This window comes from Trichechus manatus, unplaced genomic scaffold, assembly GCF_000243295.1.
Source record: "Trichechus manatus latirostris isolate Lorelei unplaced genomic scaffold, TriManLat1.0 scaffold00021, whole genome shotgun sequence".
Classification (NCBI taxonomy): Eukaryota; Metazoa; Chordata; class Mammalia; order Sirenia; family Trichechidae; genus Trichechus; species Trichechus manatus.
In genome coordinates this window covers 15,675,397-15,694,589 of record NW_004443957.1, presented here as the reverse complement: position 1 = coordinate 15,694,589, position 19,193 = coordinate 15,675,397, and the positions used below count along the sequence as shown (strand labels likewise).

Here is a 19,193-nt window from a genome sequence, read left to right as displayed (position 1 = left end):
TAATGTTAAAAACAAAGCATACAGAAAAGTATAACCCTTAGTTAAAAGACATTAGAAAAGATCTAAATCAATGGAGAAATATCATGAAATGAAGAAAAAGGCTCAATGTGGTAAAGATGTCAATTCTCCCTAACTGATCTACAAAAAGTGTCATTTCTATACAAATTCTAACAGAGTTTTAGGTGGAATCTTAGAAGATCAAAGAACCAAGAATAGCTAAGACACTCCTGAAGAAGAATTAGGCAGGACTTGGCCTGCTACACATCAAGACTATAAAGCTACTATAATGAGACTATGAGCTACTGGGAGAGAGACAGACCGGCAAAGCAAGAGAAGTCTAAAAAGGAACCCACGCACATAGATGTAAAACCGCTATGACAAGAGCAGGCTGTACAGACCAATGAAGGAAGGATGAACTGTTCAGTAATTAATTATATGCACGCACACACACACACACCCACACCTGATAACAGATGGATCAATGACTTTAAATCAAAATGCAAAACTATTAATAGTTAATATAGGAGAATATCTTAAATGATTTCAAGTTAGAGAAGGATTTTTTTTTTTTAAAAAACATGACTGTTTTAGTTATCTAGTGCTGCTATAACAGAAATACCATAAGTGGATGGCTTTAACAAACAGAAATTTATTCTCTCACAGTCTAGTAGACGAGAAGTCGAATTCAGGGTGCCAGCTCCAGGGGAAGGCTTTCTTTCTCTGTTAGCTCAGGGGGAAGGTCCTTGTCATCAATACTCCCCTGGTTGAGGAACTTCTCAATGCAGGGACCCCGGGTCCAAAGGATGTGCTATTCTCCTGGCTCTTGTTTCTTGGTGGTATGAGGTTCCCACGTCTCATCTCTCTGCTTGCTTCTCTCTATATCTCAAAAGAGAATGACCTAAAACACAACCTAATCTTGTAGATTGAGTCCTGCCTCATTAACATAACTGTCTCTAATCCTGCCTCATCATAGAGGTAGGACTCACAACACATAGGAAAATCACATCAGATGAGAAAATGGTGGACAATCACATAATACTGGGAATCATGGCCTAGACAAGTTGACACACATTTTTTTGGGGCGGGGGGCACAATGCAATCCATAACAATGACCCAGAACGTATTAACCATAAAGGAAAAGAAAGATTTTATTATTTTAAGATTAAGAACTTTTTATTAAAAGACACCACAAAGAGAATGAAAAGACAAGTCTAATAAACTGGAAGAAGGTATGTGTAACACATAAACTGGTAATAGGTTAGTATCCAGAATATATAAAGAACTTTTACCAATTAGCAAGAAAAACACACCATTGAAGAGAAGAATAAGCAACCAAATAGAATAAGCAAAATACGTATAAAGGCATTTCACAGAAGAAACATGAATGACCAATAAACATGGAAGAAAAAACAGTTGTACTCCTAGGTATATAATCTAGAGAATGTACACAAAAATATTCATAGCAGCATTGTTAGAAATAGCACAAAAGTAGGAACCATTCAAATATTCATCAACAGTAGATATGGTACATTCATAAAATGGAAGACTATTCAGTTATAAAAAGGAGTGACAGCTATATGCGTCAATACACATGAATTTTAACAATCTAATATTAAGCAAAAATGCTAGTGCTTAAGAATATATATGGGATTCCAATCAGGTACAGTTAAAAAATGAAACAACGTATTGTTCAGGGTAAAACCCTGAAAGAAAACAAGGCAATGATTACTGTGAAATTCAGGACAGTGATGAGTTGTGGGTGTGGTGGTTAAGGAGGGAAGGGGATGTTATCTGAGAAGAATTTGATGGTTATGGCAATGTTCTATTTCTCATGCCCAGAGGAGAGTGGTGTATACGTGTTCGTTTTATTTATTATTCTTTAAAATGTGCATGTACACTACATATCTTCTTTTATGTGTATGATACTGCATGGATTGAACTGTGTCCCCCCCCCAAAATATGTGTTGTAAATCCTAACCCCTGTACCTGTGGTTATAATCCCATTTGGAAATGGACTTTCTTTCTTATGCTAATAAGGTAGTATTAGTGTAGGATGTGTCTTAAGTCAATCTCTTTTGAGATATAAAAGAGCAGATTAAGCAAGCAGCAAGTAAGCAGAGATGGGGGAAGATAAAGATGCCAAGCCACATGAAGATCACAGAGGAACAGAAGCAGAAAAGAGACAAGGACCTTCCTTCAGAGGCAATAGAGAGAAAGCCTTCCCCTAAAGATGGCACCCTGAATTTGTACTGTGAGAAAATAAATTTCTGTTTGCTAAAGCTACCCACTTATATTTCTGTTATAGCAGCACTAAGTAACTAAGATGTTTCACAATTAAAAGAAAACTGGAAAAAGAATGAACACTGCACGTTATTAGTAACAACATAGTACTACAAAAATGAAAAGTGAAGAAAATAAGCTTCAAGACTATGAAGAATAAAATCGGGAATACCAGAGAACTGCTGACGTCATGGCTCAGAATTTATTTCAAAGTGGATAGCACGATTTTCTAACAGTCTTTCCTACTCTCAAAAACCTCTGCCTCAATTACTTATTATTTCAATTAAAAAAAAAAAGTAGCTCAAGCAATGTAAATGCCTTCATAGAGACAGACGAAGTATATAAAGAGTACGAATGTCCCCTGACCACCTGTTGAATCTCATCTCAATCTCAGAGTTAACCATTGTTTGGGGTATAATCCTCTAAACCTTTTTCTAGGCATTTGCACCACAGACTTTTTGGTTATGTATGTAAACTGGGTTATAGTTATATGCTGACTTGTGGTTTTCACCTATCAGTAACTATTTCCTCATTGGTAAGTATTTTGGTTGTTTCCTGCTTTTTGCTATTATAAACATTACAGAAATACATGTACTTCTACAGATATCTTTGTGCATTTTGTTCAAGGATTTCTGTAGCAAAGACTCTCAGATGAGGAATCGATGGTCACTAAGTGAAGTATTGACTAGAATTGCCCGTCTCAAAACCAATTTCTGCTAACTGTGCATGAGTCTATGTTTGCCTACACCACAGCAACTGCTGCATTATCAACCTTTGGAATTTCTGTAAAGGCAAAAAAAAAAAGTATATTCTTTAATCTGCATATTTTGACAACTAGTGAGGTTAGCTGTCATCTTTTTATGTTATTAACCATTTATTTCATCTTCAATTTTCTCCCTTTTCCTTTTTTCTAATCTGTTTTATTCTTACTGAGTCATGAAGGTCTTGTCTACATGTTACAGATTTCTTTTTCAGGTGTGAGCTTGGTTTTTAAAATCTAATCAAACAATTTTATTCAATACCTATCAGGCACTCATGAACATGCAGTGACATGTTCAAACATATCTGTAAAAATCTTTTTACAGTGAATATGCTTCCATTAAAAATTATTTTACAGTGAATATGCTTTTGTTTTAAAACATAAAAAAAATACAGACACAAGAAAATAGTCCTTATTCTCCCCAGCCACTCCACCTTCCCAAGCCTACTTAGCTCCGCATAGGTTAAACGAAAAAAAAGTATACTTTACAGAATAATTAAATACATGTATATAAGCCTCCAGACTCCTCCTACTCCCACATTAATACATACGTATATATGTATAGGTACAGTTTCATTAATGATTTTTTTTCCTCCTCTAACTTTTTATTTTGAAAAAGTTCAAAGTAAAGAGAAGTTGAAAGACTACTACAATGATTACCCAAATACCCTTCATCTATATTTTTGGCACATTTGTTCGATCTCTCTGAACATTTAAATTTAAGTTGCAGACGGGACACTGAATCTTAAATACTTCAGTACAGATCTCCCAAGAACAACAATATATTTCTGCGTAACCATAATGTAATCACCACACAAAAGAAATCTCATAGAATCATATAAAGAACATATTAAAATTTCCCCATTGTCCCAAAGGTGACCTTTTTATTTATTTTTTTTTAATTTAGCTCTAGGATTTAACCAAGGTATATATACTGCATTTAGTTGTCAAGACTCTTTAGTCTCTTTTAATCTACTGCAGTCCTCCTGAGCCCGCCAGCCCCAACCTCTACCCTGCCATTTTTAGAAATTCATGCCAGCTGTCTGCAGAATGTCTTACAGTCTGGATTTGGTTGTATCCTCATGATCAGATTCAGGTTAAATATTTTGGCAAGAACATAACACAGGTGGGGCTGTGTTTATATAATAGATTTTAATCCTTTACCTGCTGCTTGTATATAGCAAATCTTTTCTTCCAACTTGTTTCTATTTTAACTTGGAACAGTTTTTTTTTTTCCTTCATTGGTTTTTAGTTCTGTGCCATATCTCTTCTACCTCTAGGCTGACAGTAAATACAAACATGGACCTGTTTCTATACCCTCTATTCTGTTCTTGTAATTCCTTCTTTAATCTTTACAGCTTTAACTAGAAGATAAGATGTACAGTCCATTTCCTTGGCACTTACGATCTGATTTCTTTATGATCTACTATGCTCTAATTTCTAAATATTTAATACATATTATTTATCAGCAAGTCTCATATAATTAAAAACCAAAACTATCATAATATGTTAGTAATTATCTATCATAGCAATGTCAAGCACAAAGAGTTATCTAACATATGCTTTAGATGACAAACTGAGTTATAACTTCTCTAATTTGGCCTCTTTGTAATTAAAGCTAGGAAAAAATGAAAAAAATTTTGAGTAACTATTTCTTTATAGTTGTAGACTAAGTGAAATCTAGTCAACAAGTATCTCAAAGTGGCAATATGAAAAATTAGTTGCTTTATATTTGAAGACAGGAGATTTAATATATCAACCTTTTTTCCCAGTACTGTTTTCTTTGCTGTGTGCCATCGAGTCAATTTTGACTCACAGCGACCCTATGTGACGGAGTAGAACTGCTCCATAGGGTCTCCTAGGCTGTAGTCTTGATGGAAGCTAATCACCAGGTCTTTTCTCCTGAGGTGCTGCTGGTGGGTTCAAACCGCTGATCTTTCGGTTAGCAGTAGAGCGCTTAACCATTGTACCACCAGGGCTCCTGCAGTAGTCCCAAGCAGAGGCAATTACTCTGCAAAATGTTGCAGCGAAACTAATCTGTGTAACTTTGTTGCATATGTGGGCCTTATAGTCAATTTGGCTAGAATACAAAAAATAAATATTCCCAGAATGGATGGATCCCCATGAGCAGTCTGTCCTTTGCCTCAATGAAAGAGCTATCTATATAAACAGTGAGCAAAAAAGCCAGTGCTTGAGAATATATTAGATTCCATTCAAAAACAGTTGAAAAATGTTTAAGGAAACATATGGTAAAACTTCAGAGGAGGGGAAAAAAGCAACGATTAAGGTGAAATTCAGGACAGTGATAGGCTGTGAGAAGGAAGGGGATGCTAGTATCTGGTAAGATTTGACAATTTTAGTGTTACCTATGGCACTTTCCACATTCATTTAAACCAACAATGTCCTCTTCTGTACCTTTGGTTTGATTAAAGAAATGAAGAGTTTCTCTGAATTATGCAGTGTCATGTGGGTAATGTGAAAGTAGAAAAAGGACTTACTTTTTCTTTAGTGGCTTACACTTCCTCAGTAAATCTTAAACCACTTAAATATTTCCCCCAAAATACATGATTTAGAAATAACATTCCTCTCAAAAGGGTTTTATTTATGCAACATGGAAACAAATTATTCTTCCTTTCAAAGACTGTATCACTGGTATATATAAAAACAAAACAGCACATAAGAGATCTAGAAGATTCTACATTTGGAGAAGAGTTCTGAGAAGCTGCTTTTCATGAATATGAAGCACAAGAAAGCTGACTACAGTAACTATCGTGATTGCTCATTCCTCTTCATCGTTGGGAAAATCACTGAATCAGAGTTTGAGGTGGAAAGCAACTTTAGATGCTGGCCCCAAATTTTCATATTTTATAGATTAGAAACTGACACCCCAAGGCAATAGTTTTGAGCCATGTTCTGAACCAGAAACCCATGTTAAGGAAGGCTTTGATGTCACCATAGATATTTGGAATGTGCGGTTTTGGCATCTGCAGGGGAAAAACAGCATTCAAAAAAGAAACTTCAAAAAAAAGGAAAAATTAGGTTTCCTTCCTTGGAATGGCCTTACTAAAAATAATACCATCAACTATTCATACAAGAAATAGGTGTAAGTACTATTGGATTAGAATATGAAAACAAAGCAACCCCCTCCTCCCTTCCCACAAACTCACATCTTATTAGGACTACTTTCTTTACAGCCATGAAGAGGCTGTGAAAATATGCTAACGACTTAGAGGTGGAACACTTACATGTTTTCTTTCTGTAGCCTTTAAAGATTTGGCAGCATAGTAAAAAAGTTGCGTCCCACACAAAGCTGCCCAATATTTTGTCCAAGATGCTACCTGCAGAAGACAAACACATGAATATACTAATAAAATGCTACTGGCCTCTCAGTTTCTTTACCGTCTTAGTGCCAATGACCTTGCCCGACTCCACTTTAGCCATCCAATGGTCTAACTTTACCCATTACCATCGAATTGACTTCAACTCCCAGTGACCCATGTGACAGTGTAAAGCTGCCCCATAGGGTTTCTAATGCTGTTATCTTTACAGAAGCAGACTGCCCCATCTTTCTCCTGTGGAGCAGCTGCTGAGTTCGAACTGCTGACCTTTGGGTTAGCAGCCAAGTGCTTTACCACTGTGCCACCAGGGCTCCTTGGTTAAACCTTAGACTTCTGAAATCTAATTATATTAGCTGGAAGTGATAATATTCCTGATTATCACTTCCAGCTAATATACTCTAGTACCTTCACTCAGATAATTTTTGATCTTATCAAGAACTCTATCACTTTTTAATGTTATTTATTATTTTCCACCCTAACCCTGTGTTCTCCCTCCCTTTTCTTTGTATCTATATTCCATGGTCCAACACTATAACCACTCTCTTCCAAATACTCTAATCCCCTTGTCTCTCTCTCCTGATAAAGCCCTAATCCTAGTTAAATCTAACCATCTGATTACTTGGTACCACATAACTGTAGCTGAAAACTGCTAGAGAAATCACACAATTGGGCTGACTGATAAAATTATGATTACCAATCTCAAATGGAAATTATCAAAGTACTTTCCTTTTACCCAATCCTCCCTTTCTCTCCCTCCATCTCCCTCCCCTCCTCAATTATTTCACACCTCCTGTACCTTCAAATTTCGAATACCCTGCCCTCCACAATGATCTCATTGTATACTTCCCAGGTATGCAATTTGATGAGTACTACCTCATCCTCTCAGTACCAATTCCATCTATCTACCTGTCTGTAGGCCCACATACTCAACCTTCCTTACTGCTATAACAGAATAGTTAATCCTGCTTCTATACAAGGACAAACTCAAACTCTCCTTTTATGCCTTAGATTCCTACTATTTCTAACTTTCTCAAGGAATCTGCTTTTGCAATTAACTCCTCTCTCCACTGCATCTCAATTTCTCTCCCTCTACTATCATTACACAATTGAACGTTAATATTACTCCCATTTAAAAAAAATCCCTCCCTTGAGCCATCAGCTCACTCCGTAGACACCATCCAATTTTTCTGCTCTTTTTGTAGCACAACTTCTAATTCCTGATTCTACTTCTATTTTGCCCATTTTCTCAACTTACTTCATTCAGGCTTTCGAGCTGAAATTGCTATTGTCCAGGTGATGAACAACTGTCCTTTACCAAAGCCAACGGTCCTCTGTCCTCATCATATGCAAGTTCTCAGGAGCATCTGACATAGCTGGCCACTCCTTCCTTCTTGAAATACTTACCTGCTAGACGTCTGTGATAACAGTTCTTTATTTTTCCTCTAAATTCTTCTTGTAACAGGCCTTTACACGCTACAGAGTTCTAGCCTCAGCCCTCTTTTCTTCCCCAGCTACACTTTTCTTCAGAGATCTCATCCAGTCCCAGCTTCAACTACTACCCGTATGATAATGACTCTCTTATCTCTGACCTCACCTCTCTGCTCAACTCTTGAACTGTATTCTTTCAAGAGCCAAACTGACACATCCATTTGAATGTCTAATAAGCTTATCAAAGTGAACCTGGCCAAGACTTACTCCCTCAACAACAATGCAAAAAAATCTTTCACTATTTCAATAAATATCCCCAACATCTACCTGGTTCACTTCCAAAACCCCAAAGGTTATCATCATTTCCACTCATATATTTCCCTCATATATCACATCTAATGCATCATCAAGCAAACCTAGCCTTTCTCTCTGATTTCATCTCCTTCATATCCTCTACTTTCAATGCTTTAACTACACAAGCCTTCTTGTTTCTTGAACATGTCCATCTCCGGCTTTTGCACTACTTCTGTTTTGACACTCTTCCCTGAAATGCTTGCATGGCTAACTCATCCTCCTCATTTACATCTCAGCTTCTATGATCCACAATGGTGGCATCCCTCTTCACTCCATTACTCTCCATCCCATTACCTTATTTAAGGGCTTGTTCTCTATTTCTCTTCATTGGAAAGTAAACTCCATGAGGTCGGTACTTTGTCTCATCTTATTTACTGTCTGTTTCTAGCATCTGGCACACAAGAGGTACGGTAATGCCTCAACTGATATGCTACTCTTAGTTCACCTGCTACTAGCTGGCTAGTGTAGTCTCTTGATTGTATGTGGCTGTGGTTTGTAATGTAAACAGGAAAATCAGATTACTTAGATGTAAATCATTTTTATATTTTAAGAAGCCCTTATATGTTCAAAAACTTTATGTGTAGGTATAAGTAAAAGTTTTTATACTCCAAATCAAAACCAAAAAAACTCGTTGCCATTGAGCTGATTCTGACTCATAGTGATCCTACAGGACAGAGTAGAACTGCCCCAGGGTTTCCAAGGCTGTAAATCTTTACGGAAAGCCACATCTTTCTCCTGTGGAGCAGCTGGTGGGTTTGAACCGCTGACCTTTTGGTTAGCAGATGAGCACTTAATCACTGTGCCACCAGGGCTCCTATTCCAAATTAGATAAAACTATAACATTATCTGAGGAAAAGAAAAAAAACCCAAAATAAAACCCTTTTCTTTCTTTAGTAGTCAGATTACTGTACCGGTATTGGAAAAGAATGTATTTTTGTGCTAGATATGAAAAGCTTTGTTCCACTAAACTTTTTTTTTTTTTTTTTAAATATAGTTATGGTTTGGAGGACATTCTATATTGGGTTCTATTTTACGTAGTAAAGAAAATCTACATTACCAAAAACTAAAACCAAACCTATCGTCACAGAGTCGATTCCGACTCATGGCAACCCCATATGTTACAGAGTACAAGTGCTCCATAGGTTTTCCTGGCTGTAATCTTTTATGGAAGCAGCTTGCTAAGCCTTTCTTCTGCAGGCCACTGGGCGGGTCTGAACCACAACCTTGAAGTTAGTGGTGGAGTGCAAACCATTTGAGCCACCCAGGGACCTGCCTACATTAAAAACCAAAAAAAAAAAAAACAAAAAACAAAAAACAAAAAACAAAAAAAAACCCCACTGCCATCGAGTTGATTCTGACTCATAGTGACTCCAAAGGGTTTCTAAGGCTGTAAATCTTTACGGGAGCAGACTGCCACATCTTTCCCCTGCATTCAGAGAGATTTAAAAAAAACTTAAGACTGACAAAACAAAATTGGTCCAATTCCATCTTGTAGGGTTGTTATTCTCCATTCTCTATTTCTCCAAAAGTTACCACTAAAATACTTCTTAACAGTATATACTTTCAGGGCTCTCTAAGAAACAGTTTTGTATAAACTATGTTAGGGGGAGAAGTACAGCAGTACCTTAATATATGATTTAGTAGAAATTTGCATGGCAGGTATAATAACACTTTAAGAGGCGAATGTGTATTTTAAATTATTTCAAATCTACTCCAGTTTTATTTCAATTGTCTTAGGGTATTTTTTTTTTTTAAGGGTTCTATGCATTTATAAAGAAGCCCTGTGATGCTGTGGTTAAGCGCTCGGCTGCTTACCAAAATGTCAGTGGTTTGAACCCACCAGTCAGTCAGTCCACAGGAGAAAGATGTGGCAGTCTGCTTCCATCAAGATTTACAGCCTTGGAAACCCTCTGGGGCAGTTCTGCTCTGTCCTACAGGGTTGCTATGAGTTGGAATCAACTCAACAGCAACGGGTCTTATACACTCATATATTTTTTTGGAAGTGTGTTATAATATAATAAAATCTTACTGTAGGCTTTTTGCCTTCTTTTAACAAAGTTTTTCTCCTGAGAACACCTTGAATAGTAACAGCTCCTGGATATAAATGTACTGCCAAATCTTCTGATTCTGCAGAACTATAAATAATGAAACAAAGAAAAGAACATATAAGGACTTTTATCTATAGTAGTCATCAAGTAAGTACTTAAATAAAATGTAATTATTCTTCATTTTAAAACTGTTACTTTATTCAGACTTGAGAAGACACTGATAATTAGAATGGTTTACTGATCTGAAATTTATAAGCTGTCACAAAAGTTTATTAGGAGGTGATTAAAGTCAGCAGATGGCTAAAAGAATACATTTTATTACATATTTGAACAAGCATAATTTAGAAAGAATAGAGTAATTCACTTTAGTAAAGATTAAATTAAGAACTTAAGTTTTTTTCCTCTTCTTAACATGCCAGACTGCATCATTGTTGAAACCTTTTTTCCTATTAGAAATTTTCAGTCCTGGTAAGGAAAGATGAGGATTCTAATTGTTAAAAGCATTTAAGTATAAAAAATCGAAAATAAAAATAGCACAAGCTCAAAAAAAGAAAAAGGAAAAAAACATGCTTAATTCTAAAATCGCTGAAAAAATAACAAAAAGCAGTAACAAAAGATTAAAAAGCTTGGCTTTCTGCAATAAATTTTAATGACATCTAATACGTAAGTGATTGATTATAGACTTATCAGCTCTCCAAGAAAAGAGTAAGTCCAAAAGTCAAGATTTCCTTTTCACACATCTTAAGAAAATCTCACACAATAACCAAACATTTTAATATCTTTCTACAGCTCATTTAAGGTCCTATATGTAAAACAAGAATGATTTCTACACGTGTCAACTAAAATATACACAGTGTTAAACACAGATTATTTTCTGGTGATACATGAACTGCAGAATTCCTACAACAGCGAAGAAAAATGAAGTTTACCAGTTTATCCCTTTATGTACGTTAAAAACCCATTGCTGTCGAGCCAATTTTGACTCATAGTGACCCTATAGGACACAGTGGAGCTGCCCCATAGGGTTCCAAGGAGCGGCTGGTGGATTTGAACTGCTGACCTTTTGATTAGCAGCTGATCTTTTAACCACCGCGCCACCAGGACTCCCAATATGTATTTAGGTGTCTTCAAAGTGACTTAAAGCCTAAACACCACTAGAAATTTCATGCTAGAGCTACTTACATACAGGGAGGTACACAAAAGGAGATTAGATACCATCAAAGTGACATAAAGCTCACTTCCAAAGTTTGCTATCTGGTTGTATTATGAACTGGTTAATTACACCCTGAATCAATCCACTATCCTTTTGTTCTTCCACAGCTAACATAGTGCAGAAAGAAACCTGGTTTAATTAGACTGAATGAACAATTCAATGAACATGAGTTTAAATGCACAAACATTATTTCATGAAATAGACTTGTCTAGATTCAAGACCTGCTGTTTATCAGACACATATTAAAAACACATAATAAATGTAGATTAGCAAAGAAAATGCTTTGATTGCAGCCTCATGAGTAACAAGCAGATTTTTGTATTGCTCTTCCCAAAACTAGCGGAATTAGAAACACCCACACAGTTAAAAAGCTATCAACTTGGAAGCATTTGAAAAATCTGACATAAGGATGCAAGTTTTAGCAATTAGCTCTGTGGATCAGAAAGAATAGTTCAAATTTATCTCTACATTAAATTTTGGAAAGCATGTTTTCCTGGGCATTTTGTTTAGTTTTTAAACCGATAAGTTGGAAAAGAACAGAAGTAATGTCAGACCGCACCCATGAAAGCCAATCACCAACACCAGAGGGGAGTTCTGTGGCCCCTGAATGCAGGGGGATTGTACCTGCTGGCCTTCATGTGGCTTCGATAGCCATTTCGTGCCACTCTTGTCACCGGGCCGAGAGAATGGTATAATCTGTTCCTGTTGGATTCCATTATAAATTGTATGTAATTACATGTACTTTTATTCACACAATCATCATCAGTAGCTAGAACAGTGTAATAGTTCTTCGTGTAATATAGCTTTGTAAATCTTACAAAAGGATAGCATGTGATTGCGCCTCTTTCTTAGAGCATGCAGCATAGATTTCAATTTTTTCTTCTTCTACTATTTACTCTAGAAATACTTAGGTATCTAGTACACACCATACATTTATACGTACATTTACCTTAGCAAATCTGCAAAAACAATAATACCAAATAATACCCAAACCTGAAAAACACTTCAAAAATTGTTTTCCTTCTATTCCACTTTTTAGGTTCCAGTTTAAATATAATGCCTGATTTATATAATTTGTTTTTACTGTATGTCCCTATGAAGACACCTAAAAAGCAATATGGCCTGCAAACTTAAAACTAATGTGGTCCAAACACTTTCATTTTCCTCTCAATCTTTTATATTAAATCAAAGACAACTAATAAAAGAGATGAACTGAGTAAAAAAAATATAGGCACTATTTTATTTCCACATCAACTGACAAAGCCAATAAATGGTAAAAATGGTATGAGTTAACATTTATCCAAAATGGCACGTGATGCTTAACAGAGGAAATGAACACACACACACAGAAACACCGATACTTCTTTGCCTGGGAAGAGCCAAAAGTAGCACTGTTGATAAATCTTTAAAACAAAAACCACTGTTTTAGCAACTTACGCCATAACGTACTTGATGTCTCTCTCTTTACAAGGAAACAAGAACAAAAACTGGCATGTTTAACAGTCAGAGTAATATTTTCAAGTTCACTCTGCACAGAGTGTTTTAAATCTAGTTCTTTATTCACTTTTTATTATTTCATGTCTGAACCTTGCTGGGCGGCATTGATTTATGTGCTTGCAAGATTTTTCCAAGAGCCACTGATTTTTAAACTTGGCACACGTACAGTAGAATTTTAGCTGCAAATGTCTGCAAAGTAAAACATTTGTCATACAAGAAAAATATTGTTTTGAGATGTGAAGATAACACCATTAAATACTGTCTTCAGAAGTAACCTGCTGGGATGAGAACAGATTATTTAACACAACACCATTCTGCTTACTCACATACAATTCCAGCAACCCGATAAATAATTTTGTTAATCAGCACCTTTTATCTAAAGATTACAAAATATTCTATAATCAACAACTCATGGTATTACGCTCTTTCTAGGGGGAAAAAAACTAAGACAATGTGTACAAACGCAGACAGCATGCCAGAGGCAACGCTTGTGTTTTTTCCATTTCTGGCAAACCCAAATAAAGAGATTGAAAGTAATGTTTGGAAGAGAAACAATATGTAAAAACAAATTTTTAAAAAACCCAAAATCGAAAGAGAACAATACTTGGGAACACTGATGAGTACTTTGAAATATAGGGCTTATGAGTAAAATCTTAATCACATAATGGTGAGAAATTTTTATGAAGTTTCATCAAGAACAAGGATCTAATTTTCTAATTAAACTGCAGAAAGTTAACTAATTCAAATATATAGTTAGGATAATTGTTTTCTATTTTAAAGTGACTGATAGGGACTAGTAACTAAATATTAACTCCGTTAAGTTTTAATAAGGCATTTAAAATTCAATCTAGATGACATTCTTGTTGCTTTGAAACTTAATTGCTCTGTTTACATATAATAGAGCAACTATTTGGGTCGAGAGTCAAGTATCTTGTAAGTGAAAATGGCAGAACTGAAATAATCAGAGATAATACAAGAGTCCTAATGGACATGTAGTAAATTACAATTATTTGTGTTGTTTGGCTACGTTTTTAGGGAGATCTTCTATTTGAAGTTCAATACAGCATATGTTATTTGCTACAGGCAGATGGCAGCTTTTGTAGCTTATAGCAATAGGGAGATGAGAAGGGAGCAAGACTTACAAACTATAAAGTAAAAATTTATTCACTCTGCACATTCTGAGTTTATGACAACACAATCTTCAAGCTACTTTACTTATAATTTATAAATTAAGTCATTTTGCCCTTGAAGCAGCTGCAGAAAATGAAGTTGACCGTTCCACTAAATGTCTTTAAAAAAATGACTTAAATAAACGAGAACTTAGGGAAATAATTACACTTTTGAACACATAAGCAGTTACGTTGACCATGATCGGTTATTATTGTTTTAAAATTATAATTACAATGTACTAAATCCAAATATGTTATGTGTCAAACCACTGAACAACTGTACATAGATGAGACTCAATCAATCATTTTTATTACTTACAGCTGCAGACTTAAAGATCAAATTCTAATTTCTGCTACGAGCAGGAATCACAAATAGTCCCTTAAGGATACGTCATAAAAATTATCTCTTAATATTCACATTATCATATGCTTTCAGATAGACAAAATAAACTCAGAGAAGTTTAAAGGGGCAATTTCTCTTACCTTTCAAAAGCAGGCCATGAGGTCTCTTCACTTAGTTCAGAACCATCACTGCTACCTAAAATCAGAAGTTATTCTCTATTTTAAACATCAGAATTATTTTTCCCATTTGGATTTTATATTTTTAAAAATAAATCTCTAACTGTGCTCATAAAATAACCACCATATTTTTTGTGGGTGAACCGCCACATACTAATTCTTCATTCTAATATTCTTGCTGCTAGATCTATTTTGCAATACATTGGGATACAGTGGACAAGACTACCTAAAATAACAAGAAAATAGCATAAAACATTTTTGCATGTCTACTTACAGCTCAAGCTCATTATGTTAATAAAGAACTTTTTCTACCATGGGAGAATGCACAGAAGCACAAAATGTTTCCTTATTAGGTCTGTCATAGTTTAAGATCAATGTAATTATGAAATCCTTACAGGTTTGTGGCATGTATCTTCTTTCCCTTTTTATTCCTTTTAAAACCCATTTCTGACCTAAGGAAAAAAAGCTTTATGTAATAATGAAATTCAATTCTTTGCCTTTAAAGACAAGATAGAAGAGGATGGAATCCCTAACTTAAAACAAACAAATCAAAAACAGCACTACAACAATGTAAAAACTTTCTCTTTGGCCAGAACATCAGTTAAATTGGTCTTCAAATAGAGTTTTAAATTAGCTGGAGAAAAAATTGAGGGGAACGAATATGGAAAAGTCCAAAACAGCTTCAAACGACTTGAAAACTTATTGTAAACATAATTCTGGCTCTTAATTAAACCGAGATGACTAATACGTCCCTTACGTATCAAGCTGAATTGTCTGTCAGATGTTTTACTGCTGGGGCTCTAGGAGAGAATCAAATTCTAATGCCCCATGGTAACAACTATAAGTGATGGATTAACCCCTCTCCTATTTATACAGAATGATACTAGTTATGTAACATCTTTGGAAGAATTGATTAACAGTCACTGAAGTCATTTTCTGTGGTGTGTGTGTAGGGGGTGGTGGTTGTAGATTATCTTTTGATTTGCAGTATCATGTGTGAAGACTGAGAATTTAAGCATAATTAGTATGACTTATGTATAGAAAATATAAGCGTTCCCAGGAGCATTGAGCTCAGAGCAGATGTGCTTACTTTGCTAGGCAAGACGACTCTAGGTTGTCTAGGACACATATACCGTATTAGAAAAAGTCTGAGGCCACTGTCCCAAGGATTAGTTTTTCCACAGTGCTTTCTCAAAGCCTCCACTGCATAGCAGTTGATACTGTATGTAAAAGTTACAGCTAAGGAAATAACTTTTGTGATTTAAGAATTTGTGTGTATGTGTGTATTAACACAGTTTTAATACTACCATCTTATGGTTATAGACTTACTCTCTTTTCAAAATGTCAAAAGCTTTAAAACAAAAATCTTGATAAATAAGTGCCCATGTGTAACTCTCTTAATTTTACAAACAAGGATGCAACAATCTTATTGCTTATCTACTTAAAGGCCTTAGAATAACTAGAAAATAAATACAAAGGCAAAAATTAAAAAAGTCTATTCCTGCTCTGAAGGAGAAAGGTCTCCAAACTGAGGCATTGACTGTAACTCAATGAAATAACTAGATAACTATATTCTCGTAACTAAAAGCACATTTAAGGAGAGTAAAAGCCACAAATAAACTAAAGGATAATAATTACCATTAGACAATAGTTATGACACGGGAAAGCCAAATATTATGTTCTCAACCGGGAGCAGTAATTAAAAAAACTTTTTTTTCTGCTTTAAGAAACAGATTTGATTCCAAAACCAATTTTTAATTGAAAAAAAAAAAGTACTCCCTTTCCCTTGAAAAATTCTTTTCTGTACATTTTTCAGGTTGAGGTTGATATTTACATGTAGGTAATTTACTACATTGATGGAGAGGTATTTCAGGTAACACTTCTTAAAAATTTTGTTGTCATCAGTTAATCATTTGCATTTATAAAAAGGGGAACATCAGAATAAACAACTGCTGAATGAGGCTGAAGATCTCTAAAGCAATTTCATTTTCAGGGTTTGCAACTCTCAAGGATGAAGGGATCGATACTTTCAGGGAAATTAATCTTTTGCATCTATTGACTGTTCGCCAATATTGAGATGATTACATTAACTAACTTTAGTAGGCTTAGCCCCTGAGCAATCTGGAACTTAATCACAGAGGAATATAGTTTTCTCCTTTACTTCTTTTTAAAAATAAAAATAGCATTGTATGGATATTTTCTAAATAATGTTCATCTAGAAAATTTCAGAAAACAGAGGTTTAAGAAGTAAAATCAAACAAACCCCTCTCTCAACCTCACATCCCTTATATGGCCCAATTTTCTGCCCTCCTTCACAGCAGCTTCTCTATTCCTCACCCCTCGTTTTCAAATCTACTCCAGTCAGGGCTTTGCCACTCTTCACCTGCCCCAAATGAACACTCTTCCAGTCTTTTCTACCTTGGTAAACAGAATTACCATCTACCTAGCTGCTTAATTAAAACAAAAACAAAACAAAACAAAAAAACATGGGGTCATACTTGATTCCTTTTTCTCATTCCTATATCCAAATTATGCCGTTAACCGATTCAACCAGTCTATGTTCTTTTCCCATCATTCCTCAAGTGCCTCCCTTTCTGGACTCAAAAATATCAAGCACTTCTTAAACCATCGTGATTTACCAGTATCAGCAGCTATGAGTAAAATGACCCTGTATCTAACTGCTACTTTGCTTTTTGTCATGGATTGAATTGTGTCCCCCCAAAAACGTGTGTAGCACATTGGCTAGGTCATGATTCCTGGTATTGTATGATTGTGTTATCTGATGTGATTTATTTATGTGTTGTAAACTCTACCACTATGATGAGATTATATGTGATCTCCTCATGTGTTATAAATTCTATCACTGTGATGAAGTTATACTGATGAGGTTGACAAGATTAGTGTCTTAATGCAATCTCTTTTGAGATATAAAAGAGAGAAGTGAGCAGAGACACATGGGAACCTCATACCACCAAGAAAGCAGTGCTGGGAGCAGAGGGCGTCCTTTGGACCTGAGGTTCCTGTGCAGAGAAGCTCCCAGACCAAAGGCAGACTGATGATACAGACTTTCCTCCGGAGCCGATGCAGAAAGCGTTCCCCTGGAGCTGATGCCCTGAATTTGGACTTGTAGCCTACTGGACTGTGAGAGAATAAATTTCTCTTTGTAAAGCCTTCCACTTGTGGTATTTCTGTTGGAGCAGCACTAAATGACTAAGACACTTTTATTAAATTTTCTCTATTTGTGGTACAGTTAATCGCCTGTTTCCAGCTAAGCTTTGTTGAAAATCTCATGTTCTATAAGATGGAACCCTCCTCAGAGAAATATTTCTCACCTATTGATATTCCACTAGAAAGAGTAGAACTTTCGGCTTGGCCTCGAGATGGTGCATGGGGCTCCATGACGCTATCATCTAACAGATGTCTCGGCCCCGCATTTGGGAACGTTGCACTCTTAAACTCTGCTGTGTTCATTTTATGAATGAAACTGAAATAAAGAGAGACGTTTTTCATCTTTCATTATTGTTAGTAATTCAGGACATAAAAGGTACTTTTACATAAGCATTCAGGATATAAAAGATTTATCTGCTACACTGAACTTATTTCTGAATTCTCATACTACTGAAGACACAGATTTTACCACGAAAGCGTCAAACTATAAGTTTAGGGAAATTTTTTAGGAAACCTGGTCATATCCACTTTATGTATACAGGAAATACTTTAAAAAAAAAAAAAAATCAGCTTCCCTTTCTTTACATTTAGGAATGAAGAGAATACTTTTTATAGACCTTAACTTATGATGACTTACTTTGGTTAAGACAAGTAATGACTGTCTTGATGTAAAGGCTATAATTTAAAAGGAAAATGGTATATTGCTTTCCAGATTTACTTATGACAGCTTTCTGTAGTGTTCATTTATCTCCCCTAAATGTGAAGATACTGCTGGAAAAGCTCATTTCCAAATTTAGGTAAAGGAAGAAGTAAATACTTTCAGGCAAACAAGATATTTTACTGAATCAGAGTAAGATTTTTTCATATAAGAAAACTATGCAAGGACACTAATAAAGTAAATAGAACATAAACTAAATTATATATAACTTAAAAATCTGAAAGATAAAATTTAAAAATGCTGACTTATAACCCAAGCTATGGCACTTCCTATGTCCATGTGGAATCAAATTCCGAGGGGATGGGGGCGTCTGTGGTAGCAAGGCTCCTTCAGCTGCCACGCTTTTTCTTCCACTTTGTGGAGATGCTCCTACTTCAGGACCTAAGGGTTAAATTAAAAAAGAGAAATTTTCAAAATGTCTCAAAATATTGTTTTTATTTTTTAATTCTTCCATATAAAATGTAAAAAATGGTTTAGATTTTTTTTTTTTAATTGTACTTTAGATAGGGTTTACAGAACAAATAGTTTCTCATTAAACAGTCAGTACACATATTGTTTTATGACACTGGTTAACAACCCCATGACATGTCAACACTCTCCCTTCTCAACCTTGGAGGACTTTTTTTTTGGTGAAAATATACGTAGCCAAAGATACACCATTTTAAAAATTTCTACATGTACAATTCAGTGACATCGATTAC

At 35.4% G+C, this 19,193-nt stretch overlaps 1 protein-coding gene across 3 annotated transcripts in view; it reads right to left on the bottom strand.

The window, feature by feature from the left end:
• Positions 1 to 19,193, bottom strand: part of RALGPS2 (Ral GEF with PH domain and SH3 binding motif 2) — a 167,249-nt gene that overhangs the window by 10,532 nt on the left and 137,524 nt on the right. Inside the window, exons 12-17 of one of the 3 annotated variants that reach the window (XM_004372854.2) lie at positions 18,738 to 18,873; positions 17,939 to 18,090; positions 14,571 to 14,625; positions 12,046 to 12,123; positions 10,190 to 10,295; positions 6,286 to 6,378 (exon numbers count right to left, since the gene is read on the bottom strand). In XM_004372854.2, coding sequence (XP_004372911.1) covers positions 6,286 to 6,378; positions 10,190 to 10,295; positions 12,046 to 12,123; positions 14,571 to 14,625; positions 17,939 to 18,090; positions 18,738 to 18,873 — 620 coding nt within the window. Of the gene's footprint in view, positions 1 to 6,285; positions 6,379 to 10,189; positions 10,296 to 12,045; positions 12,124 to 14,570; positions 14,626 to 15,001; positions 15,059 to 17,938; positions 18,091 to 18,737; positions 18,874 to 19,193 lie in introns of all 3 variants that reach the window. The other 2 variants (XM_023728069.1, XM_023728070.1) reach the window with 2 other exon arrangements.